Source organism: Rhinoraja longicauda, chromosome 41 (genome assembly GCF_053455715.1).
Source record: "Rhinoraja longicauda isolate Sanriku21f chromosome 41, sRhiLon1.1, whole genome shotgun sequence".
Taxonomy (NCBI): domain Eukaryota; kingdom Metazoa; phylum Chordata; class Chondrichthyes; order Rajiformes; family Arhynchobatidae; genus Rhinoraja; species Rhinoraja longicauda.
Window position 1 is genome coordinate 13,668,574 of NC_135993.1, and position 26,426 is coordinate 13,694,999.

Consider the following 26,426-nt stretch of genomic DNA (forward strand, 5'->3'; position numbering starts at 1 on the left):
AGGTCCCACACAGGAGGTTGATGGGCAAAATTAGAGCACATGGTATTGGGAGTAGGGTATTGACATGGATAGAGAATTGGTTGGCAGACAGGAAGCAAAGAGTAGGAATAAACGGGTCCTTTTCAGAATGGCAGCCAATGGCGAGTGGAGTGATGCAAGGCTCGGTGCTCGGGCCGCAACTATTTACAATATATATTAGTGATTTGGGTGAAGGAATTAGAAGTAACACCAGCAAGTTTGCAGATGACACAAAGCTGGTTAGCAGTGTGAACTGCAAAGAGGATGTTCGGAGGTTGCAGGGTGACTTGGACAGGTTGAGTGAGTGGGCAGATGCATGGCAGATGAAGCATAATGTAGATAAATGTGAGGCAAAAACAAGGAGGCAGGTTATCATCTCAATGGTCACTGAAAGTAAGTGTGCAGGTCCAGCAGGCAATGAAGAAAGCTAATGGCATGTTGGCCTTTATAACGAGAGGATTTGAGTATAGGAGTAAAGAGGTCCTTCTGCAGTTGTATCGGGCCCTAGTGAGACCACATCTGGAGTATTGTGCAGTTTTGATCTCCTAATTTGAGGAAGGACGTCCTTTCTATTGAGGCAGTGCAGCGTAGGTTCACGAGGTTATTTGCCGGGATGGCGGGACTGTCACATGAAGAAAGATTGGAAAGACTGGGCTTGTATTCACTGGAGTTCAGAAGGATGAGAGGGGTTCTTATAGAGACATATAGAATTATAAAAGGACTAGACAAGCTAGATGCAGGAAAAATGTTCCTAATGTTGGGGGAATCCTGAACCAGGGGCCGCAGTCTAAGAATAAAGGGAAGGCTATTTAAAACTGAGGTGAGAGAAAACTTTCACCCAGAGATTTGTGGAATTCTCAGCCACAGAGGGCAGTGGAGGCCAATTCACTGGATGAATTTAAATGAGTTAGATACTCTAGGGGCCAGTGGAATCAAGGGATATGGGGAGAAGGCAGGCACAGGTTACTGATTCTGGATGATTAGCCATGAATGGCTGATCATCCAGTGAATGGCAGTGCTGGTTCGAAGGGCCAAATGCCCTATTTTCTATGTTTCTACATGGGGCAAGTTTTTATTACACGGAGGGTGGTGAGTTCCTGGATCACATTGCCAGGATTCAGATACGATAGTGCCATTTAAGAGGCTTTTGGAAGGGCATGTCGAAATGCAGGGTGTGTAAGGATAAGGATCATGTGCAGGCAGATGAAATCAGTTTAACTTGGCATGTTCAGCACAGTTGTGTGGGCTGAAGGGCCTGACCCTGTGCTGTACTCGTCTCTGTTGGATATGAAAGCTGCTGGAATTGATTCCAAGGTGATCTCTCTTCCCTCCCCCCCCCCCCCCCCCCCCCCACCCCCCTCCCTCCGCAGAGCGTGGACAGTGCCATCGTGGACACTGGGGGCTGCTCTGATTGGGAGGAATTCAGCATTTCCCAAATGGTGGTGAGTGAGGGTCCCTCCACACCGTTCCGTCACCCACTAGCACGCTCCTGGGGTCAGACACACACGGAATAAGGCTCCCTCCACACCGTCCTGTCACCCACTAGCACACTCCTGGGGTCAGACACACACGGAATGAGGCTCCCTACACACCGTCCCAACACCCACTCGCAAGCTCCCGGGGCCAGACACACACGGAATGAGGCTCCCTCCGCACAGTCCTGTTACCCACACGCACTCCTTCACACTCTCCCAGGAGGTAAGACACAAAGTGACATTCCCTCACTCCCTCCTGGGGGTCAGGCACAGTAACGCTCCCTCACGCTGTCCTGTTCTCTCTCCCAAGGACCGTGCCTTCCTGAGGTCGATGGAGGACGGCTCGTTCTTTGGCCCAGGACGCTGCGCTCTCGACGCTGTGTCTTCTCCGCTGCCCCCTCCTTTCCCAGGGTCCCGGGGAGCAACAGCTCCCAATCTGGGGCAGAGGAGGCGACTCCTGGGTCTGGCTCAGCTGCCGATGGTGAGCATCAGTAATTGGTAGTGTCCTGGTCCCCACCACCCTCTCCCGGCCTCGTCCGGCCCCTCCGCCCCCCCTTTCCATGTCACTTGCTCCGACCGCTAAACCTCTCCCTGCATGTCTCCCCCTCTGGCCTCTACACCCCTCCCCATCTCTCTATCCCCCCACTCCTCTCCCCCCCCCCCCCCCTCCGCATGCCCCCTTCCCTCCACCTCGGGCCCTGACCCCCTCTCCCTGTCTCTCAGCCCACAGGTAAGGTTGGCTCGCTGCCGTTCCACATTCCGACACCTGGACTTGCGGCCGGGACCCAGATGCAGATGAGATTTGGATCTCCAGCCCCACGTTCTCCCCTCAGCCCCTCCCCCCACCTCCTCGAGGCCTTCAGGTATGTACACGAGTGGGGGGGGGGTATCTGTACACTCTCTCCTAATCCCCAGCCCCCCTCCCTCCCCACATATGGGACCACTTATTTTTAGAGTGAGGACCCCCCTTTTATAATAATAATAATAATAATAATAATGCATTACATTTATATAGCGCTTTTCATATACTCAAAGACGCTTTACAGGGATTTAGAGAACATAGGGAAGTGAATAAATAGATAAATAAGTAAACGAACAGAGAAAGGAGACAGAAGGTGAGGTGACCTTCAGTGGTTGAAGGCAGTACTGAACAGGTGAGACTTCAGTGATGTTTTGAATGTGGTGAGTGTGGAGGAGTCTCTGACGGTTTGGGGTAGTGAGTTCCATAGGGTGGGAGCAGCGATGGAGAAAGCCCTGTCCCCCCAGGATCTGAGTTTGGTCCGGATGTGGGGGGATAGGAGATTGGCAGCAGCAGAGCGGAGGGTGCAGGTGGGAGTGTGCCTGTGGAGGAGGTCGGTCAGGTAGGATGTGGCCAGGTTGTGGAGGGCTTCGTAGGTCATGAGGAGGATTTTGTACTGGATTCTCTGGGGGATGGGGAGCCAGTGGAGTTTGTAAAGGACGGGGGTGATATGGTCACGGATCGGGGTGTGGGTGAGTAGACGGGCAGCGGAGTTTTGAATGTATTGAAATTTACTGATGATTTTTGAGGGTGCGCCATAGAGGAGGCTGTTGCAGTAGTCCAGACGGGAGGTGATGAAGGCGTGGATGAGGGTTTCTGCAGCTGTGGAGGAGAGGCATGGACGGAGACGGGCAATGTTTTTGAGGTGGAAGAAGGCTGTCTTTGTGATGTGTTTGATGTGTTTGTCGAAGGAGAGGGTTTGATCAAAGATGATTCCAAGATTCCGGATGTGAGGGGAGGTGGATACTGGGAGACCATCAATATTGAGGATGAAGTTTTGGGTGGATTTGGTGAGCGTTTTTGGACCAATGATGATGATTTCAGATTTGTTGCAGTTGAGTTTGAGGAAATTTGATTGAAGCCAAGATTTTATTTCAGTGATGCAGTTTGTCAGTGTAGAGTGTGTGGTGGTGGAGATTGACTTGGTGGAGATGAGGAGCTGGATATCATCGGCGAAGCAGTGGAAGTTGAGACCATGACGGCGGATTAATTGACCAAGGGGGAACAGGTAGAGGATGAAGAGGAGGGGGCCAAGGACTGAGCCTTGGGGGACATCTTGGGGGAGGGGAGCGGTGGAGGATTTACAGTTGTTAATGGAGATGAACTGGTGCCTGTCAGAGAGGTAAGATTTGAACCAGGATAGGGCTGTGCCGGTGATGTTAAAGGAGGTTTCAAGTCGGGTGAGGAGAATGGAGTGATTTATGGTGTCAAAGGCGGCGCTGAGGTCAAGTAGGATGAGGATGTTGAGGTTGCCAGCGTCGGAGGAGAGGAAAAGGTCGTTTGTGATTTTGAGGAGCGCAGTTTCAGTACAGTAGTTGGAGCGGAATCCGGATTGGAAAGTTTCATACAGGTTATTGGTAGAGAGGTTGTATTTGAGTTGGGAAGTTACAGCACGTTCCAAAACTTTGGACAGAAAGGGTAGGTTGGAGATTGGTCTGAAGTTGTTTGGGGTGTCAGGGTTGAGACCAGGTTTTTTCAGAATGGGTGTGACAGCAGCGATTTTGAGGGATGGTGGGACGATGCCAGTGGACAGGGAGGAGTTTATTGTTGCAGTGATAAGTGGAGAGAGAGCAGGAAGGCAGGCTTTGACAAAGCTGGAGGGGATGGGGTCCAGAGAGCAGGTGGCAGTTTTTATTCCTGTGAAGAGGTCAGAGAGGTCGGTGGTGGAGACTGGGGAGAACTGAGGCAGGGGTTGACAGGATAAGGGGGGGCAGGTGGTTTGAGGGGGAGCAGGTGCGTTGGTGGTTAAAGTGCTGTAGATGTTGTCTATTTTGCTTTGGAAGAATGAAAGGAAAGTGGTGCATTTGTCAACTGTGAATGATTGGGAGATGGTGTCCAGGGGGCTGAGGAGTTTGTTTATTGTAGAGAAGAGTGTTTTGGGGTTTCCGGAGCCAGAGTGAATTATTTGAGAGTAGTAGGTGGAGTGGGCACGGGAGAGGGCATCTTTGTAGTGCTGCAGGTGGTCTTTGTAGGCTTGGGAGTGAATTGTGAGACCTGTTTTGTTGCGGAGTCTTTCAAGTTGGCGGGCATGAGTTTTCATCATGCGGAGTTCAGGGGTAAACCAGGGAGCAGAGTGGGTGAAGGAAACTTTTGGAACTCCATTACCAGTTTGTGTACAGATGTCCCCCTGAGCGAGAGGGAAAGGCATACAGTACATAGCTTTTAACCAAAAATAATTTAATCGATTATTAAAAATAATATTTACAGTACAATATAAAACGAAACCAAACCCACCAAATACACAACTGTATTACAATCCACATCGCAGATGACTTCCACCTTCTGTGATGCCCGGCGAGACAGGAAACAGCTGGATCTTTGCTCCCTCCCCTCAGCCCATGGAGCAAGGGGTCAGCAAGGAGTTAACTTTTAATGCCCCCCCCCCCCCCCCCAAATGTTTTCATAGGACCCACGATTAATGTTTTAATGGGGAATCCTCCCTTAATGTTTTAATGGGGAATCCCCCCTTAATGTGCAGTCTCTTTAGGTACCTGCACCTGTCTACCACACCCCCTCTCAGCCCCGACACCACTCCCTCTCTCTGCAGATTCGTAGAGAAGGGTGGGTTTTTTGAGGAGCGGGTTGCTTCGTCAGACTGACATCACACCACCACCCTTTGTCTCCCCAGGTTCCCCGAGCACGTGGTACAATTCCACCCTCAACATCGGCGCCTTCTCAGCCAGAGAAAACAGCGGCTGCAGAGGTGAGTCTGGGGGTACGGATATCCCTCAGTGAGAGACTGAGAGATACCGGTCAGAGTGCAGATATCCTCAGAGAGAGAGAGAGAGTGAGAGGGACGGAGAGACCGGTCAGTATATGATATTCCCCTGACAGACGGATGGAGTGTCACCGGTTAGTGTACAGATATCCATCTCCCTGAGGTATTCACAATGCTGGAGTAACTCAGCAGGTCAAGCAGCATCTCGGGAGAGAAGGAATGGGTGACGTTTTGGGTCGAGACCCTTCTTCAGACTGATGTCAGGGGGGCAGGACAAAGGAAGGATATAGGTGGAGACAGGAAGATAGAGGGAGAACTGGGAAGGGGGAGGGGAAGAGAGGGTTAGAGGAACTATCTAAAGTTGGAGGTCAATGTTCATACTGCTGGGCTGCAAGCTGCCCAAGCGAGATATGAGATGCTGTTCCTCCAATTTCCGGTGTGCCTCACTATGGCACTGGAGGAGGCCCATGACAGAAAGGTCAGACTGGGAGTGGGAGGGGGAGTTGAAGTGCTCAGCCACCAGGAGATCAGGTTGGTTAAGGCGGACTGAGCGAAGGTGTTGAGTGAAACGATGGCCGAGCCTGCGTTTGGTTTCGCCGATGTAAAGAAGTTGACATCTAGAGGAGTGGATCCAATAGATGAGGTTGGAGGAGGTGCAGGTGAACCTCTATCTCACCTGGAAAGACTGTTTGGGTCCTTGGATAAAGTTGAGAGGTGAGGTAAAGGGACAGGTGTTGCATCTCCTGTGGTTGCGGGTAAGTGCCCGGGGATGAGGTGGTTTGGGTAGGAAGGGACGAGTGGACCAGGGAGATACGGAGGGAACGGTCTCTGCGGAACGCAGAAAGGGGAGGAGATGGGAAGATGTGGCCAATAGTGGGGTCCCGTTGGAGGTGAGGGAAATGTTGGAGGATGACTTGTTGGATTCGCTGGCTGATGGGGTGGAAGGTGAGAACGAGGGGGATTCTGTCCTCGACGAATGGGGGGAGGGGGAGCAAGAGCAGAGCTGCGGGATATAGAGGACCCCAGTGAGAGCCCCATCTATATTGGAAGAGGGGAAGCCCCGTTTCCTGAAGAATGAGGACATCTCTGATGCCCTAGTGTGAAACACTTCATCCCGGGCGCAGATGCGGTGTAGACGAGTAAGGGGATAGACTTTAGATAGTTCCTCTGTCCCTCTCTTCCCCTCCCCCTTCCCAGTTCTCCCTCTATCTTCCTGTGTCCACCTATATCCTTCCTTTGTCCCGCCCCCCTGACATCAGTCTGAAGAAGGGTCTCAATAGACAATAGGTGCAGGAGTAGGCCATTCGGCCCTTCGAACCAGCACCGCCATTCAATGTGATCATGGCTGATCATTCTCAATCAGTACCCTGTTCCTGCCTTCTCCCCATACCCCCTGACTCTGCTATCCATAAGAGCTCGGTCTAGCTCTCTCTTGAATGCATTCAGAGAATTGGCCTCCACTGCCTTCTGAGGCAGAGAATTCCACAGATTTATAACTCTCTGACTGACTGAAAAGGTTTTTCCTCATCTCTGTTCTAAATGGCCTACCCCTTATTCTTAAACTGTGGCCCCTGGTTCTGGACGCCCCCAACATTGGGAACATGTTTCCTGCCTCTAACGTGTCCAACCCCTTAATAATCATATATGTTTCAATAAAATCCCCTCTCATCGTTCTAAATTCCAGTGTATACAAGCCTAGTCGCTCCAGTCTTTCAACATATGACAGTCCCGCCATTCTGGGAATCAACCTAGTAAACCTACGCTTCACGCCCTCAATAACAAGAATATCCTTCCTCAAATTTGGAGACCAAAACTGCACACAGTACTCCAGGTGCGGTCTCATTAGAGCCCTGTACAACTGGAAAAGGACGTCTTTGCTTCTATACTCGACGACTCTTGTGATGAAGGCCAACATTCCATTGGCTTTCCTCACTGCCTACTGTACCTGCATGCTTCCTTTCAGTGACTGATGCACTAGGACACCCAGATTTCGTTGTACTTCCTTTTCCTAACTTGACACCATTCAGATAATAATCTGCCTTCCTATTCTTACCACCAAAGTGGATAACCTCACTTATCCACATTAAACTGCATCTGCCATGCATCTGCCCACACAACCTGTCCAAGTCACCCTGCAACCTCATAGCATCTTCCTCACAGTTCACACTATCACCCAGCTTTATATCATCTGCATATTTGCAAAATCTGCAAACGTCTCGACCCGAAACGTCACCCATTCCTTCTCTCCTGAGATGCTGCCTGACCTGCTGAGTTACTCCAGCATTTTGTGAATACCTTCGATTTGTACCAGCATCTGCAGTTATTTTCCTACTCCATCTCCCTGAGAGAGACCAGTCAGGGTGCAGATATCACCGGATACGGAGACATGGGGGATGGGGACTGAGAGACACGAGTAAGTACACAGCAAGGATTTGCTCTATCCCCACAGCCCGTCGAGGAAGGTGGTTGGCGATGGAGTTGATGTCTATGCAAATCTGATGACAGACAAAGAGAAAGCCTGGATCATAAAGTTACAGATGATCCAGTTGCAGAGCGAAAATCCACATCTGGATGACTATTATTATCAGGTGAAGAGATAAGTGCAGTTAGACGCACCCCTCCCCCGTCCACTCCCCCTCCGCGAGTGGGCATCACGGTGAACCCCCCACTCTCCCACCCCCCCCTGTGCTCTCCCCCTCTGGGACCGAGCATGTCCTTCAGACCCCATCCCGCCATCCCCTCCCCCTCTAGGATCGGGTATCCGAGTGTGTCAGACCCCCCCATCCGCTTCCTCTCTGGGACCGAGTGTCACGGTGTGTCACACCCCCTTCCCCCGTCTCCTCCCCCTCTGGGATCGGGCATCATGTGTGTCAGACCCCTGTCCCCTCCTCCTCTGGAACCGGGTATCAGTGTCAGGCCCCTGTCCCCTCCCCCTCTGGGACCGGGCATCACAGTGTGCCAAACCCCCTTCCCCTCCCCTTTTGGGACCGGGCATCACGGTGTGTCAGACCCCTGTCCCCTCCCCCTCCCCGTCTGGGACCGGCAATCATGGTGTGCCAGACCCCAGTCCCTTCCCCCTCTGGGACCGGCCATCATGGTGTGTCAGGCCCCTGTACCCTCCTCCTCTGGGACCGGGCATCATGGTGCGACGGACCTACTAACAATCTGATTGACGACAGGAATATTTTCGGAAACTTGAACGGAAACTCAGTGAGATGGAACTCGGGGAGAAGTGGAAGCGGGAGCCCCAGAAGTTGGTCACTCCCTACGTTCAGAAGGCAGAGATGTATGATTCCGGTGAGTGAGGCTGGGGCAGGGCAGTGGGAGGGGAGCTTCACTGTGTGTGTCAGTCATACAGCACAGAAACAGGCCGTTCGGCCCAACTCATCCATGGGACCAAGATGACCTATGTACACTGGTCCCACCTGCCTGCATTTGGCCCATATTGCTTTCATCCTGTCCAATCCATGCACCTGTCCAAATATCTTTTAAATGGTGTTATATTAGCTCCCTAACTTCCTCCTCTGGTAGCTCATTCTATTTACCCACCACCCTCTGTGTGGAAAATGTGGCCACTCACACAGAATTAAAGGACGTTCTTTTAGGAAGATGAGGAGAAATTTATTTTGTCAGACTGTGGTGAATCTGTGGAATTCTTTGCCACAGAAGGCTGTAGAGGCCAAGTCAGTGGATATTTTGAAGGCAGATATAGATAGATTTTTGATTAGTGTCAGAGGTTATGGGACGAAGGCAGGAGAATGGGGCTAGGAGGGAGAGATAGATCAGCCATGATTGCCTCTACACTTCTTCATGCCTCCGCAAGGCCACCAGCGTAATCAAGGACCAGTCTCGCCCTAGTCACTCCCCTTTCTCCCCTTGCATCAGGCAAGAGGTGTGGCAGTTTGAAAACCCCCAGATTCAGGGACAATTTCTTCCCAGCTATTATCAGGCAACCGAACTGTCCTCTCACCAACTAGAGCAGTCCTGAACTTCCATCTACCTCATGGAGACTTGTACCCTTTATCCTTTATCTGTTCATTGTGGACATCTTGCACAATGTTCTCCCCTTTATTCGATATCTGTGCACTGTGGATGGCTTGATTGTATTCATGTGTAGTGTTTCCTTTGACTTGTTAGCATGCAAACAAAAGCTTTTTGCAGTACCTCAGTACATGTGACAATAATAAATTATAATTTAACATCCTCCTGCACTACAAGGAATAAAGTCCTAGCCTGCCCAATCTCTCCCTGTAGCTCAGGCCCCAGGAGTCCTGTCAACATTCTTGTAAATCATCTCTGCACCCTTTCCAGCTTAATGACATCCTTCCAATAGCAGGGTGACCAAAACACAACATAATACTCCAAGTGCAGTCTCACCAATGTCTTGTACAACTGCAACACAACCTCAGCAACCTGAGGAATTGATGTGTGCATACAATAGTTAGTTTCAGATTTCTCCGGTGACTCTTCTTCACCGGATCCTGCTCAACATGACAGAACACTCAGACAGTGGTTCCGGCCCAAGTCTCAGACAAGGATGGATCAATACAAACCAGAATCTTCGCCCTTTAAATTTAGAAAGAACTAACAACGATTTAAAAACTCTATGTCGGACGCCTGGGAGGGAGTGTCTCGGGACGGTGTGGAGGGAGCTTCACTCTGTGTCTGACCCCAGGCGGAGTGTGTCTCGGGACGGTGCTGAGGGAGCTTCACTCTGTGTCTGGATCCAGGCGAAGTGTGTCTCGGGACGGTGTCTTACCCTGGGCGGAGTGTGTCTCGGGATGGTGTCTGACCCTGGGGGGAGTGTGTCTCGGGACGGTGTCTGACCCTGGGGGGAGTGTGTCTCGGGACGGTGTCTGACCCTGGGGGGAGTGTGTCTCGGGACGGTGTCTGACCCTGGGGGGAGTGTGTCTCGGGACGGTGTCTGACCCTGGGGGGAGTGTGTCTCGGGACGGTGTCTGACCCTGGGGGGAGTGTGTCTCAGGACGGTGTGGAGGGAGCTTTACTGCATATGTCTGACGCCGGGTGGCGTGTGTCTCGGGACGGTGTCTGACTCCAGGGGGGAATGTGTCTCGGGACGGTGTCTGACCCTGGGCGGATTGTGTCTCGGGACGGTGTGGAGGGAGCTTTACTCTGTGTGTCTGACCCTGGGGGGAGTGTGTCTCGGCATGGTGTGGAGGGAGCTTCACTCCGTGCGTCTGACTCCGGGGGAAGGTATGATGGAACATCTCTCCCTCAGTCACTCCTTTCGCCCTTTGACCCCACAGTTGTTCACATCAAGGGGTCCCTGGGACAAGTCGCCGTGTCGACCTGTTACAGTCCGCGCCGTGCCATTGATGTCGTTCACTTGTCCGCTCCGGAGGAGGTAGGGGAACATTTCGGAGAGAGGTGGGGGCTGGAAGGGGGAGGACAGAGCCTCGGAGGGGTGTAGAGGCTGGAAAGTGGGGAGGTGGTGGGGTGGTGACCAATGAGAAAGGTGTTGGGGCGGACATCACTGCGATGGAAAGGGGGAAGGAGGTGACTGGGATGGGGAGAATAGGGGCTGGAGGGGGGTACAGGTGACTGACATGGCGAGGGGGTGTGGAGAACGCGGGGGGGGCAGAGATGTGGGTGTGTGGGGGGGGGAGGTGACAGACAGGGATGGGGTGCTAGGGCCAGATGGTTGGGTCGGGAGAGGGGGGATGTTGGGCCCAGAGAGGAAGGGATGGGGGCAGTAACTGAGTATAACTCTCTTCCCTTCCTGCCCACCCCCCACCCCCCCCCTCCCACACCCCCAGAGCAGGACTGAGGGATATCGAGGTGTAGTATCACTGAGGTGTTGTATAACATCGAGGAGGTGGGAACAAGATGGCCACTGCTAACTCCTGGCATGGTGGGGGGTGGGGCAGTGGAGCGCGGAGGGAGGGTTGGGGGGATAGTGGGAGAGGGGCAGGGAGAGTGGGGGGATGGTTGAGTAATGGGGAGCAAGAAGGAGGAAGGAGGGGAGCGGTGTGGAGGTGAGGGTGGGACGGGGTTGTTGGATAAAGGGAGCGTGGAGGCAGGGGCAGGAGGGAGGATGTAGAGTGGGGAAGGGGAGAGGGAGGGGTTGTAGGGGCAGGTTGAGGGAGGGGGATAATTCAGTGAGGAAGAGGGGAGTGAGGTGGGAGGGAGAGAAGATGGGAGAGGGGTGAGATGGAGGGCAGGGAGCAGAGTGTAAGAGTGAGATGGGGAGGGAGAGAGCAGAGTATGAGTGAGATGGAGGGCCGGGAGATGCGGAGAGCGGAGTGTATGAGTGCGATGGTGGGCAGGGAGATGGTGAGGGAGAGAGTTGAGAGTATGAGTGAAATGAGGCAAGGGATGTGGAGGGGACTGAGTCGATGAGGTCAGAGCTGTAGTCATTTATGTGGACTTCAGCAAGGCCTTTGACAAGGTTCCGCATGCTGGGCTGCTCCAGAAGGTTAAATAGTATGAGATCCAGGGAGAGCTAGCTGACTGGATAGAGAATTGGCTTCCTGGAAGGAACCAGAGGGTGATGGTGAAAGGTTGTTTTTTGGACTGGTGGTCTGTGCTGTGCCTGAGGGTTTGGTACTGGGCCCCTTTCTCATTGAAATTGTTGATATCGATGACAATGTACATGTTATGATTAGTAAGTTTGCTAAAGTGGGTGGTATTGTAGACTGTGAAGATGGTTTTCAAAAATTGCAGCAGGATCTTGATCGGTTGGGCAGGTGGGCTGAGGAATTGTTGATAGAATTTAATACAGATAGATGTGAGATGTTGTATTTGGGAAGTCAAACGAGGGCAGGACCAGTGTTGATAAAAGCTCGGGATATACATGTCCCTGTTAGAGTGAAGGACAAGACGGGTAAAACGTAAGGAAGCTTGGCTAACAAGGGAAATTGAGGCATTGGTCAAAAATAAGGACGCATGGGACATGTATAGGCAGCTGGGATTAAGTGCACTCCTGGAGGACTTGTGGGAACTAAGGAGTAAGCTAAAAAAGGAAATCAGAAGGGCACAAAGGGCCAGGAGATAGCATTAGGGACAATCCCAAGAGATTTTATAAATACATAAGAGGGAACAGGGTAACTAGAGAGTGGGACCCCTTCAGGAATCAAAGGTCGCCTTTGTGTGGAGTCACAGGGGATGGGCAAGGTCATTAATGAGTATTTCTCTATATTTACCAGTGAGAAAGACAGGAGGATGGAGGAACTTGGGGCAGTTAATGGAAGTGTCTTGTGAGCAGTCAGTGTTATGGTCAAGAGGTGCTGAAGGTACTATCCTGTAACCTCTTTTCAAGAAGGAGCTTAATATCTGTAGTTGGAAAGTTGCGAGAGAATACTCGGAGGCATAGGAGAGCAGGGATTTAGATTTCTGGACCACTGGGATCTCTTCTGGGCTAGGGGTGACTTGTACAAAAGGGACGGGTTGCATCTTAACAGCAGGGGGACAAACATTCTGGCAGGCAGGTTTGCTAGTGTGACACCTGTGGCTTTAAACTAAGTAGTGGGGGGGAGGGGTTAACAAATTGTGAATATGAAGATGAGGTAAAAAGGAATACAGGAGATATTGCAAAAGACTCTCGGAAGAATGGGAACAGAAGTTCTAGAGGGGAAAAGAAATTAAGGGCAGGGCCAATTGTGAACGATGTGAGAGGGGAGGTAAATACAGAAGTTAAAGTGTTATACTTAAATGCGCGTAGTATAAAAAATAAAGTGGATGAGCTTGAGGCTCAGTTAGTCATGGGCAAGTATGATGTTGTAGGGATCACTGAGACATGGCTACAAGAGGACCAGGGCTGGGAACTGAATATTCAGGGGTACACAACGTATAGAAAAGACAGACAGGTGGGCAGAGGGGGTGGGGTTGCTCTGATGGTAAGGAATGATATTCATTCCCTTGCAAGGGGTGACATAGAATCAGGAGATGTTGAATCAGTATGGATAGAAATGAGAAATTGTAAGGGTAAAAAGACCCTAATGGGAGTTATCTATAGGCCCCCTAACAGGCCTCGACATAGGGTGCAAGTTGAATCAGGAGATAAAATTGGCGTGTCAAAAATGTAATGCTACGGTGGTTATGGGAGATTTCAACATGCAGGTAGACTGGGAAAATCAGGTTGGAAATGGACCCCAGGAAAGAGTGTTTGTAGAGTGCCTTCGAGATGGATTCTTAGAACAGCTTGTACTGGAGCCTACCAGGGAGAAGGCAATTCTGGATTTAGTGTTGTGTAATGATCCTGATCTGATAAGGGGACTAGAGGTAAAAGAGCCATTAGGAGGCAGTGATCACAACATGATAAGTTTTACTCTGCAAATGGAAAGGCAGAAGGGAAAATCGGAAGTGTCAGTATTACAGTATAGCAAAGGGGATTACAGAGGCATGAGGCGGGAGCTGGCCAAAATTGGATGGAAGGAGGCCCTAGCAGGGAAGACGGTGGAACAGCAATGGCAGGTATTCCTGGGAATAATGCAGAGTTTGCAGGATCAATTTATTCCAAAGAGGTGGAAAGACTCTAAGGGGAGTAAGAGACACCTGTGGCTGACAAGGGAAGTCAGGGACAGCATAAAAATTAAGGAGAGGAAGTATAACATAGCAAAGAAGAGTGGGAAGACAGAGGATTGGGACTCTTTTAAAGAGCAACAAAAGTTAACTAAAAAGGCAATACGGGGAGAAAAGATGAGGTACGAGGGTAAACTAGCCAATATAAAGGAGGATAGCAAAAGTTTTTTTAGGTACGTGAAGAGGAAAAAAATAGTCAAGGCAAATGTGGGTCCCTTGAAGACAGAAGCAGGGGAATTTATTATGGGGAACAAAGAAATGGCAGACGAGTTAAACCGTTACTTTGGATCTGTCTTCACTGAGGAAGATACACACAATCTCCCAAATGTTCTAGGGGCCGGAGAACCTAGGGTGATGGAGGAACTGAAGGAAATCCACATTAGGCAGGAAATGGTTTTGGGTAGACTGATGGGACTGAAGGCTGATAAATCCCCAGGGCCTGATGGTCTGCATCCCAGAGTACTTAAGGAGGTGGCTCTAGAAATAGTGGAAGCATTGGAGATCATTTTTCAATGTTCTATAGATTCAGGATCAGTTCCTGTGGATTGGAGGATAGCAAATGTTATCCCACTTTTTAAGAAAGGAGGGAGAGAGAAAACGGGTAATTATAGACCAGTTAGTCTGACATCAGTGGTGGGGAAGATGCTGGAGTCAATTATAAAAGACGAAATTGCTGAGCATTTGGATAGCAGTAACGGGATCATTCCGAGTCAGCATGGATTTACGAAGGGGAAATCATGCTTGACAAATCTACTGGAATTTTTTGAGGATGTAACTAGGAAAATTGACAAGGGAGAGTCAGTGGATGTGGTGTACCTCGACTTTCAGAAAGCCTTCGACAAGGTCCCACATAGGAGATTAGTGGGCAAAATTAGGGCACATGGTATTGGGGGTAGGGTACTGACATGGATAGAAAATTGGTTGACAGACAGAAAGCAAAGATGGGGATAAGTGGGTCCCTTTCGGAATGGCAGGCAGTGACCAGTGGGGTACCGCAAGGTTCGGTGCTGGGACCCCAGCTATTTACGATATACATTAATGACTTGGACGAAGGGATTAAAAGTACCATTAGCAAATTTGCAGATGATACTAAGTTGGGGGGTAGTGTGAATTGTGAGGAAGATGCAATAAGGCTGCAGGGTGACTTGGACAGGTTGTGTGAGTGGGCGGATACATGGCAGATGCAGTTTAATGTAGATAAGTGTGAAGTTATTCACTTTGGAAGTAAGAATAGAAAGGCAGATTATTATCTGAATGGTGTCAAGTTAGGAGGAGGGGGAGTTCAACGAGATCTGGGTGTCCTAGTGCATCAGTCAATGAAAGGAAGCATGCAGGTACAGCAGGCAGTGAAGAAAGCCAATGGAATGTTGGCCTTCGTAACAAGAGGAGTTGAGTATAGGAGCAAAGAGGTCCTTCTACAGTTGTACCGGGCCCTGGTGAGACCGCACCTGGAGTACTGTGTGCAGTTTTGGTCTCCAAATTTGAGGAAGGATATTCTTGCTATGGAGGGCGTGCAGCGTAGGTTCACTAGGTTAATTCCCGGAATGGCGGGACTGTCGTATGTTGAAAGGCTGGAGCGATTGGGCTTGTATACACTGGAATTTAGAAGGATGAGGGGGGATCTTATTGAAACATATAAGATAATTAGGGGATTGGACACATTAGAGGCAGATAACATGTTCCCAATGTTGGGGGAGTCCAGAACAAGGGGCCACAGTTTATGAATAAGGGGTAGGCCATTTAGAACGGAGATGAGGAAGAACTTTTTCAGTCAGAGGGTGGTGAAGGTGTGGAATTCTCTGCCTCAGAAGGCAGCGGAGGCCAGTTCGTTGGATGCTTTCAAGAGAGAGCTGGATAGAGCTCTTAAGGATAGCGGAGTGAGGGGGTATGGGGAGAAGGCAGGAACGGGGTACTGATTGAGAGTGATCAGCCATGATCGCATTGAATGGCGGTGCTGGCTCGAAGGGCTGAATGGCCTACTCCTGCACCTATTGTCTATTGTCTACAGGCATCAAGACGGACAAGGGCTGATGAGGGATAGTCAGCATGGTTTTGTACCTGGGAGGTCGTATCTTACATCCGATTGACTTTTTGAAGACATGACCAAAAAGGTCGATGAGGGCAGAGCTGTAGATCTATATATAGACTTCAGCAAAACATTCGATGAGGTTCTGCATGGTAGGCTGCTCTGGAAGATTAGATTACATAGGATTCAAGGAGAGATGGCTGAATGGATAGAAAATTGGCTTCATGGAGGAAGCAGAAGGTGATGGTGGAAGGTTGCTAATGCCTCAGGGCTTGGTACCTGGCCTGTTACTATTTGCCATCTATATCAAAGATTCGGATGAGAAAGTACACTGCAAGGTAAGCAAGTTTCCTGATGATACAGATAGTGATGATTTGCCGACAGTGAAAATGGTTGTGAAAAAAATTCAGCAGGATATTGATCGATTGGCCAAGTGGTCTGAGGAATGGTTGATGGAATTTAATACAGAGAAATGAGAGGTGTTGCATTTTCGGAAGTCTAACACAGGTAGGATTCAGACAGTGAATGGTAAGGGCTCTGGGACTGTTGCAGAGCAGAGGAATCTAGGAGTGCAGGTGTATGGTTCCTTGAAGGTGGAATCACAGGGAGATAGGTTGATCAAAAAGGCTTTTGGCACATTGGCCTTCAGTCAGAGTATTGAGCGTAGAAGCTGGGAGGTCATGTTACAGTTTTATGAGACGTTGATGAGGCTGCATTTAGAGGATTGTGTTCAGTTCTGGGCACCATGTTGTAGGAAAGATGTTGTCAAACTGGAAAGGTTGCAGACGATTTACAAGGATGTTGCCAGGACAAGAGGATCTGAGCTATAGGGAGAGTTTGAATGGGCTGGGATGCTATATTTCTTAAGTGCAGGAGGATGAGGGGTGATCTTGTAGAGGTGTATAAAATCATGAGAGGAATAGATCGGGTAGATGCACAGATTTTCTTACCCAGAGTGGGTGAATCGAGGACCAGAGGACATAGAAAATAGGTGCAGGAGTAGGCCATTCGGTCCTTCGAGCCCGCACCGCCATTCAATGTGATCATGGCTGATCATCCAGCTCAGTAACTTGTACCTGCCTTCTCTCCATACCCCCTGATCCCTTTAGCCACAAGGGCCACATCTAACTCCCTCTTAAATATAGCCAATGAACTGGCCTCAACTACCTTCTGTGGCAGAGAATTCCACAGACTCGCCACTCTCTGTGTGAAGAAATGTTTTCTCATCTCAGTCCTAAAAGACTTCCCCCTTATCCTTAAGCTGTGACCCCTGGTTCTGGACTTCCCCAACATCGGGAACAATCTTCCCGCATCTAGCCTCTCCAACCCCTTAAGAATTTTATGTTTCAATAAGATCCCCCCTCAGTCTTCTAAATTCCAGCGAGTATAAGCCTAGTCTATCCAGTCTTTCTTCATATGAAAGTCCTGCCATCCCAGGGATCAATCTGGTGAACCTTCTCTGTACCCCCTCTAAGGCTAGAATGTCTTTCCTCAGATTAGGAGACCAAAACTGTACACAATACTCCAGGTGCGGTCTCACCAAGGCCCTGTACAACTGCAGCAGAACCTCCCTGCTCCTATACTCAAATCCTCTTGCTATGAATGCTAACATACCATTCGCTTTCTTCACTGCCTGCTGCACCTGCACGCTTGCTTTCAATGACTGGTGCACCATGACACCCAGGTCACGTTGCATCTCCCCTTTTCCTAATTGGCCACCATTCAGGTAATACTCTGCTTTCCTGTTCTTGCTGCCAAAGTGGATAACCTCACATTTATCCACATTATATTGCATTTGCCATGCATTTGCCCACTCGCCTAATCTATCCAAGTCACTCTGCAGCCTCCTAGCATCCTCCTTGCAGCTAACACTGCCACCCAGCTTCGTGTCATCCGCAAACTTAGAGATGTTGCATTCAATTCCCTCGTCCAAATCATTAATATATATTGTAAATAACTGGGGTCCCAGCACTGAGCCTTGCGGTACCCCACTAGTCACTGCCTGCCATTCCGAAAAGGACCTGTTTGCTTCCTGTCTGCCAACCAATTCTCTATCCACCTCAACACTGAACCCCCAATACCGTGTGCTTTAAGTTTGTACACCAATCTCACATGTGAGACCTTGTCGAAGGCCTTCTGAAAGTCCAGATATAACACATCGACTGGTTCTCCCTTATCCACTCTACTAGTTACATCCTCGAAAAATTCTATAAGATTCGTCAGACATGATTTGCCTTTCATAAATCCATACTGACTTTGTCCGATGATTTCACCACTTTCCAAATGTGATAGGTTTAGGTTTAAGGTGATAGGACATAGGTTTAAGGTGAAAAGATTTAATAGGAATCTAACGGATAGGTTTTTCACAAAGGGTGATGGGTATATCGAGCAAGCTGTTGGAGGAATCTCAAAATGCTCAAGTAACTCAGCGGGTCAGGAAGCTGCCTGACCCGCTGAGTTACTCCAGCATTTTGTGATACCTTCGATTTGTACCAGCATCTGCAGTTCTTTTCCTACACAAGCTGTCGGAGAAGTTCGTTGAGGCTGGGATTATCGCAACATTGAAGAAACGGTTACATAGGTACATGGATTGGACAGGTTTGGAGGAATGCAGGCAGGTGGGACGAGTATAGCTGGGACATGTTGGCTGGTGTGGGCAAGTTAGACCGAAGGGCATGTTTCCACACTATCATGTATGGCAGGACCTTCACAGTGAATGGCAGGGCTCTGGGGAATGTTGCAGAGCTGAGGGATCTCGGAGTGTAGGTAGATAGTTAGTTGAAAATCGTAACATGGGTAGACAGGGATGTCAAGAAGGCTTTCGGCATATTGGCCTTCATCTGTCAGAGTATTGAGTGCAGAGGTTGGGAGGTCATGTTACAGCTGCATAAGATGTTGGTGAGGCTGTGCTTGGAGTGTATTCAATTTTGGTTACCATGTAATAGGAAAGATGCTTTTAAGCTGGAAAGAGTACAGAGAGGATTTACGAGGACGTAGCCAGGACTCGAGGGCCTGGTTGGGGCAGTCTCGGACTTTGGAGAGGTTGGGGCAGCCTAGGACTTTATTCCTTGGAACGCAGGAGGATGAGGGGTAATCTTATTGGGGTGTTCAAGAACATGAAGACAATAGATGGGGTGAATGCAGAGTCTATTAACCCAATGGTGGGGGAATCAAGAAGCAGAGGACAGAGTTTTGAGGGGTGAGAGAGGGAGGCTGTGGGGGAGGGAAGGAAGGGGATCGGGAGGGTGAGTGGAGGGGAATCTGAACAATCCCTCTCACTCTCCCATCTCTCCCCCCCCCCGCCCCGTCTCTTCCCGTCCCGTCTCTCCCCGTCCCCCATCCTTCCCGTCCCGTCCCAACCCCGCCCTCCCGTCTTGTCCCCCTCCCCACTCTCCCCATCCCGCCTCTCCCCTAACAGATGTACAAGAGACTGCTGGAGTTGGAGGAGGTCGAGATCCAGTTGCTGTCTCTGCCGGAGGAGGAGCGGCTCGGATATCGGGAGCTGAGGGAGCGGCAGCTCGCAGACATCTTCCGGATGCTCCACCTCGGGATGGAGGGAGAGTGAGTGCCCCGTCCCCTCCCCCTCCGGTATCGGGCCTCACATTGTGTCCGACGTCCAGTCCCCTCCCCCTCCGCCTCCCCCTCAGTCCCGTCCCAACGTTCCGTCCTGTTTCCCGCAGGGATCTGTGTTTTTTTCGGATACTGAGAGTGAGGAAGGGGGTGCAGTTGCTTGGCCGACTCTTACCCCTGTTTCAACCCCCCCAATGCGCTGATGTGCTGCTCTCCGTCGCCACCTTCCTGCGCACCGCCGCCGAGGAGAATCTTGATGAGGTGAGGGAGGGGCCGGGTGAGAAGGAGGGGACGGTGAGGTGGGAGGGAGGCTGGAGGGAGGAGGGGCTAGCGAGATGGGAGTGGGTGTCGAGGAGGGAGGGGGGGGAGGAGGGAAGGAGGAGGGAAAGGGGGGGAAGGAGGGGGGGAGGGAAGGGTGGGGAGGAGGGAAGGGTGGGTTGTGGGGGGGGAGGAGGGAAGGGTGGGTTGTGGGGGGGGAGGGATGGGGGGGTTGTGGGGGGGGGAGGGAAGGGTGGGTTGTGGGGGGGGAGGGAAGGGTGAGGAGGCTGAAGAGGGAGGGAGGGGGTGGCGAAGTGTCAGGTAGAGGTGAGGACTAAGTTTTGTGTACTAAGTTTATTTTTCTCCCCCTAGAGCCTGTGCCCCCTCTTCCCCTCCCTGATGCTGGCCATTCCTGGACTCTCCTTCCCCCAGCTGCTTGCAGCCCTTTGGGCACTGAGTGGGGGGGGCGAAATTCCCCTCCAGCGCCTCCTGCAGAGCAAGGTGAGTTCCACCCCAGCGAACCTGGCACCCGCTCTCCCGGGACCCTGGCACCCGCTCTCCCGGGACCCTGGCACCCGCTGGCCCCTGCCTCCGGTCTCCTGGAAACCTCTCTCACATTGCACCCTTGCAGTGAAGGGGGTCGTGGGGGCGGGGGGTTTTAGGAGGGTGGGGGGGAGGGGGGCGGTGGTAAGTCGTGGGAAAAGAGAGGGAGGGCTTGGCTCCCAGTGACTGCTGGTGTTACACAGGAGTCGGTGTTGGGGCCACTACGCATGTTGTAGATCAATGGTTTGGTTGATGGAACTGAAGGCTTTGTGGCCCGGTGAGAAACATCGACATAGAAACATAGAAAAATATATGCAGGAGTAGGGCATTTGCCCTTCGAGCCATTCAATATGATCATGACTGATCATCTAAAATCGGTACCCCGTTCCTGCTTTCTCCCCATATCCCTTGATTCCTTTAGCCCTAAGAGCTAAATCCAACTCTCTCTTGAAAACATCCAGTGAATTGGCCTCCACTGCGCTCTGTGGTAGAGAATTCCACAGATTCACAATTCTCTGGGTGAAAATTAGTCTTCCTCATCTCGGTACTAAATGGCCGACCCCTTATTCTTAAACTGTGACTCCTCGTTCTGGACTTCCCCAACATCAGTAACGTGTTTCCTGAATCTAGCCTGTCCAATCCCTTAATCTTATATGTTTCTATAAGATCCCCTCTCATCCTCCAGCCTCCCTCCCACCTCATCCTACAGGGCCCAATCTGGTGAACCTATGCTGCACTCATTTGCAATAATGTCCTTTCTCAAATTAGGAGACCAAAATTGCACACAATACTCCAAGTGTTGTCTCTCCAGGGCCCTGTACAACTGCAGTAGGACCACCTTGCTCCTAAACTCAAATCCTCTCGCAATGAAGGTCAGCATTAATGACTAATGTGGATTCCATTCAGTTCCTCCCTCCCACTAGATCCTTGGTCCCCTGGTATTTCTAGGAGGTTGTTTGTGTCTTCCTTAGTGCAGGCGTGTGAATTTTCCGTGTTTCCGCGGATTTCCCCGTTTTTAAAATCCTTTTTCCGCGCCTTTTGCATGGTTTCCGCGTTTTTCACTTTGCCAAATAAACGAAGAAATCAGATCGAAACAAAGAAAGAAAAAAAAATCGAGGTTTGGGCTTGTATTGAACATCAGGGTCCACTAGAGGTCGATAGGGGTACCGTGAGAAATCCCCCCCCCCCCCCCCCCCCCTGCGCGCCCTGGAAGTCTCCTGGAAAATGTGGCACTTAGGCTGGGCAAGGCAGCCAATCTCGACCTCATCGGGACTTCCATGGCCGAACGGTGGGTTGAATTTGCAGCCTGCGCCCGGGACTCTGGAACTCCAGCCCAGCTGGAGCCAGCAAATCTAACCCCATAGCCGACTGCATTGGCCTGCTGGATAAACCAGCAAAGCTCTGGAACTTTGCCAGAAAATCAGTGGTGGAACTGTAATGAGTTAAATTTAAGTGCAAGATTATGTATCAAAATAAATTACGACAGGGTTAAAATATAGAACACAGCAGAAAAGCCAATTACCACCTTTTTGGGCTGATTATCAATTAATGTGCGAATTTACTTAAATGTTATTAGTATACAGTGACATATTCACATTATTTTGTAATGTCGGTTTTTACTTTGAAATGCACTGAAAGAGGTTTGAAACCGGTAATTTTGTGTGTAAATTTTCTGATTTTTTTTTGACCGCCATTGTATGCCCTGGGCAAGCACTTGGCTCTTTTCCTTTTTTTAAATCTCTCACATCCGTTAGTGAAGACAGAACCAAAATACTCTTAACTTTTCTGCCATTTCTTTGTTTTCCATTATAAATTCACCTGTCTCTGATTGTAAGGAACCTTACATTTGTTTTCACTAATCTTTTCCTTCTTACATATCTAAAGAAGCTTTGAGTCAGTTTTTATATTCCCCGCAAGCTTTCTTTCATGCTCTTTTTTCCCCCCTCTTAATTAACCCCTTTGTCCTCCTGAGTTCAAAATTTCTCCCAGTCCTCTGGCCAATTTATATGCCTCTTCCTTGGATTTAACACTATCCTTGATTTCCCTCATTCGCCACAGTTGAGCCGCCTTCCCTGGTTTTTTTTGCCGGAAAGGGATGAACAATTTTTTGAGTTCATCCACGCGGTCTTTAAATCTTTGCCATTGCATCTCCACTGTCAGTCCTTTAAGTATAATTTACAAGTCTATCCTAGCCAATTCCTGTCTCATACCTTCAGTCTTTCTTTCAGATCAGGACCCTAGTCTCTGAATTAACTATGTCACTTTCCATCCTAATGCAGAATTCCACCATATTATGGTCATTGTTGGCCAAGGGGCCTTGCACAACAAAAGATAGCTAACTAATCCTTCCTCATTACACAATACTCAGTCTAGGGTGGCTTGCCTTCTGGTCGGTTCTTCTACATATTGGTTTAAAAAAACATCCCGAATACATTCCAGGAAATCATCCTCGGTGCTGCTATCAATTTGGTTGGCCCAATCTATATATAGGTAGATCTATATGTAGATCCCAGGAATGATCCCAGGGATGAAGCAGACATAGGTGAAGGACAAGTAGTGAAGAGGAAACGGAGTCTGCAGAAGGACTTGATTAGGTTGGGAGAGTGGGCAAAGCACGGTGAAGTCCTCCACTTTGGTAGTAGATCTTAAGGCGTAGACTATTTTCAAAATGGGGTGAGGATTCAAAAATCAGAGGTGCAAAGGGACTTGGGGGTGCTGGTGCCGGATTCCCAAACATCAAATCAATAGTAAGGGAGGCAAATGCAATGCAAGCATTTATTTCGAGAGGGCTAGAACACAAAAACAGGGATATAATGCTGAGGCTTTATAAGGCATGGTCTGCATACTTGTAGTATTGTGAGCAGTTGTAAACCCCATATCTGAGGAAGGATATCTTGTAGAGGAAGGGGATCTTATAGAAACGTATAAAATTATAAAAGGACTGGTCAAGCTAGATGCAGGAAAAATTCCCAATGTTGGGCGAGTCCAGAACCAGGGGCCACAGTCTTAGAATAAAGGGGAGGCCATATAAAACTGAGGTGCGAAGAAACTCTTTCACCCAGAGTTGTGAATTTGTGGAATTCTCTGCCACAGGGCAGTGGAGGCCAAATCACTGGATGAATTTGAGAGAGTTAGATGGAGCTCTGGGGGCTAGTGGAATCGAGGGATATGGGGAGAAGGCAGGCACGGGGTTTTTTTGTGGACGATCAGCCATGATTACAATGAATGGCTGGGCTGGCTCAAAGGGCCGAATGGCCTCCTCCTGCACCTATTTTCTGTGATGTGCTGACATTGGAGGGTTCAGAGGAGATTTGCGAGAATGATCCCAGGATTGAGTGGCTTAACATTTGATGAGCGTTTGACGGCTCTGGGCCTGTACTCGTTGAAGTTTAGAAGTATGTTGGGGGGGGGCGAGGGGGGAGACACCTCATTGAAACCTACCAAATAGTGAAAGGCCTGGATAGGGTGAATGTGGAGAGAATGTTTCCACTGGTGGGAGAGTCGAGGACCAGAGGCCACAGCCTCAGAATAAAAATTAGAAAGGAGATGGGGAGGAATTTCTTCAGCCAGAGGGTGCTGATTCTGTGCAATTCATCGCCACAGATGGCAGTGGACGCCAAGCCAATGGATATTTTTAAAGTAGAGATTGACAGCTTCTTGATTAGTAATAGTATTAAAGGTTACAGCAAGAAGGCAGGAGAATGGGGTTGAGAGGGAAAGATATCAGCCATGATTGAATAGTGGAGTAGACTCAATGGGCTGAATAGTTTATGCTCCTGTGACTTATGAACATGAGAGAGATGGAGGGAGGGTGGAAAGAAGGGGAGGGGGAGGGGGGAATGGTGTTGGAGAGTGAGAAGGGAGAGGGGAGCCATATCTTTGTCCACAATGATCACAACCATTCTTGCTCCTCCCACCCTGTTCTCTTCCCACAGTTCACTATCTCCTATCTCTACGCTCTGCTCAGCCTTGGTGGGACCCTCCTCTCCCTCGGCCGTCCCACCCTTGATGACCTGAAGAAGTGGTGAGTGTTGCCGGGATGGGGGTCCCGGAGGGGTGGTGGAGTGGATAGAGATTCCAGAGTTGGAGGGGAGGGGACGCGTTCCCCCTGGGCCCTATCTTTTCCCCTTCCGCCTGTCTGTGGGGCTGAGGTGTAGGGTTCCATCGTTGCCCCTCCCCCCCATGCCAGTAGGAAATGTTTCGGCTCCAAACTGCCTACGGGCCTGGACTCGCAGGAAAGGCCCAGGCTCTGTTCCTGGCCTAGGGCTTTGGCTACCAGGCCGGGAGCTGCTGCTGGGTTTGGGGAAGGGGGATGGTCTGGGTGGGGACGTTGTGCATGCGAGGGGAGGTTGTGCATTGGAGGGAGGGAGGGCAGTGGGTGGCATGAATGAAACGTCTAACGCTGCCATTTGCCCCCTGTGAGGACGGACCTGGTCTTCGTGGTGGCCCGAGAACTCTCCCTGATCCCAGAGTCGGACCTTGCTGAGCCGCTGGAGCTGCCCAGTAACCTGCTCCCCCTCTTCTGCCGCCACCTCCACCCACAGATGGCCCAGCGACTGCAGGGCAAGATCCTGTACGTGTCACCGAGGCTGGGAGCGGTGCAGGGGCTGGATGGGAGGGGGTTACAGAGATGGGGAGGGGCCTACAGAGATGGGGAGGGGCTTACAGAGATGGGGAGGGGGTTACAGAGATGGGGAGGGGGTTACAGAGATGGGGAGGGGGTTACAGAGATGGGGAGGGGGTTACAGAGGTGAGGAGGGGGTTACAGAGGTGAGGAGGGGGTTACAGAGGTGAGGAGGGGTGTAGGATCCGTAGGATAAGGGGTTACAGATATGGGGAGTGGGTTACAGTGATGGGGAAGAGAATACTGGCGAGAGGGGAGGGGTGTAGGGACCAGAGCGGAGAGGTGTAGGGACCAGAGGGGAGGGGTGTAGGAGCTGAAGGGGAGGGGGTTACAGGGGTGGGGAGGGGTGTAGGGGCCAGAAGGGATGACGGAGATGGGCAGGGGTGTAAGGGACAGAAGTGGAGCAGTTTCTGACCTCCCTCTCCCCTTCCCACAGCTCCAGCGTGTCTGTCCCGTGCCCTCCTGCTGACCCGTGAGACGGACCAGCACCCACCCCCTTCGGAACCCCCCTCAGTCTGGAGTGTGGGGGGAGGAGGGGCTGTGAGGAGCTTCCCCTTCCCCCCATTGACTGGACCACTATTTTCTGCAATAAAACACTGTTTAGCTGCACCCTCTCCCTGTGTTTATCTCGTGCTCGGAACACCCTCCTGTCGGTCAGAAGGTGGGGAAAGACCCCCATCTCTAGGGGAAAATGGAGGCGGGGGGAGACCCGAATCCTGAGCATTTCTACAGTTCTGTGCCTCTTGCATAGAGGGGAGAAGAGGGAGTGTCCGCGGTGAGACTGGTCCGTGGTTTTGCTGGTGGCCTTGCCAAGGCAACATGAGATGCAGATGGAGTCAATGGAAGGGAGGTCAGTTTGCGTGGTGGTCTGGACGTTGAGGGAGAGGTTGTTGTCTTGGCAGTAGATTACGAGGTTACAAATCGTCTTTAGTTAAAAGCAGTTGTGTGACACGTCACCACTGTTCAAAGCAGCAAATGGGACTCTTGCAGCAAACAGCTTTCTTCTCTTCTGAAATGTTATTGCATAGTTCATAGAGTTGTCCAATCAAATACTGGTTTCCTGTGGATCGTGCACTCAAAAACAAAAAAAAAACAACAAAAAAAAAAAAAGCTTTTAGCACTTTGGCCTCATCAGGCAGCAGATAGATATACACAAATGCTGGAGTAACTCAGGGGGACAGACAGCATCTCTAGAGAGAAGGAATGGGTGATCTTTCAGGTTGAGGCCCTTCTTAAGAAACGTCACCCATTCCTTCTCTCCAGAGATGCTGTCTGTCCCTCTAAGTTACTCCAGCATTTTGTGTTAGCTTCGATTTAAACTAGCATCCGTAGTTCCTTCCTACATATTCAATGTGGAAGTTGGGAGGTCATGTTGCTGTTATATAAGTCGTTGGTGAGGCCACATTTCGAATATTGTTTGCTAGGTTGTCTTAGGTACATTTAGAAGCACATAATATTAAATTAAGTAAAGTCATTTGAAGATACCATAAAATACTTGTGTTTAATCAATTTATTTACCGTCAGGACATTTGACGGGTAGATTGGAGGCAACAGTTTGACCGTCAGGTAAGCGTGGGAATTTTTGCGATGTTTATGGCCATCAGAGATTACATTTAAAGTAGGCTCCCACCCCA

General features: G+C 50.3%; 1 protein-coding gene across 1 annotated transcript; it reads left to right on the forward strand.

Moving 5' to 3' along the window:
- Positions 1–1,803: 1,803 nt before the first annotated feature.
- On the forward strand, positions 1,804–25,383 carry LOC144611750 (protein PAT1 homolog 2-like). The gene is made up of 14 exons (XM_078430987.1): positions 1,804–1,974; positions 2,217–2,356; positions 5,141–5,215; positions 7,680–7,818; positions 8,410–8,527; positions 10,498–10,595; positions 16,110–16,135; positions 18,823–18,931; positions 19,216–19,358; positions 19,478–19,628; positions 19,998–20,126; positions 24,104–24,192; positions 24,592–24,741; positions 25,229–25,383. The coding sequence occupies exons 1-14, from the start codon at positions 1,825–1,827 to the stop codon at positions 25,266–25,268; spliced, it is 1,557 nt and encodes a 518-aa protein (XP_078287113.1). The 5' UTR covers positions 1,804–1,824; the 3' UTR covers positions 25,269–25,383.
- The last annotated feature ends 1,043 nt before the right edge of the window (positions 25,384–26,426 follow it).

Bases quoted from the DNA above. Each gene is read 5' to 3' on its own strand.
- LOC144611750 (XM_078430987.1), top strand. From the start codon at position 1,825: ATGGAGGACGGCTCGTTCTTTGGCCCAGGACGCTGCGCTCTCGACGCT. The intron at 16,136-18,822 runs GTAAGCAAGTTT...TGGTTGGGGCAG, and splicing joins ATGAGAAAGTACACTGCAAG to TCTCGGACTTTGGAGAGGTT. The intron at 24,193-24,591 runs GTGAGTGTTGCC...GCCCCCTGTGAG, and splicing joins CTTGATGACCTGAAGAAGTG to GACGGACCTGGTCTTCGTGG.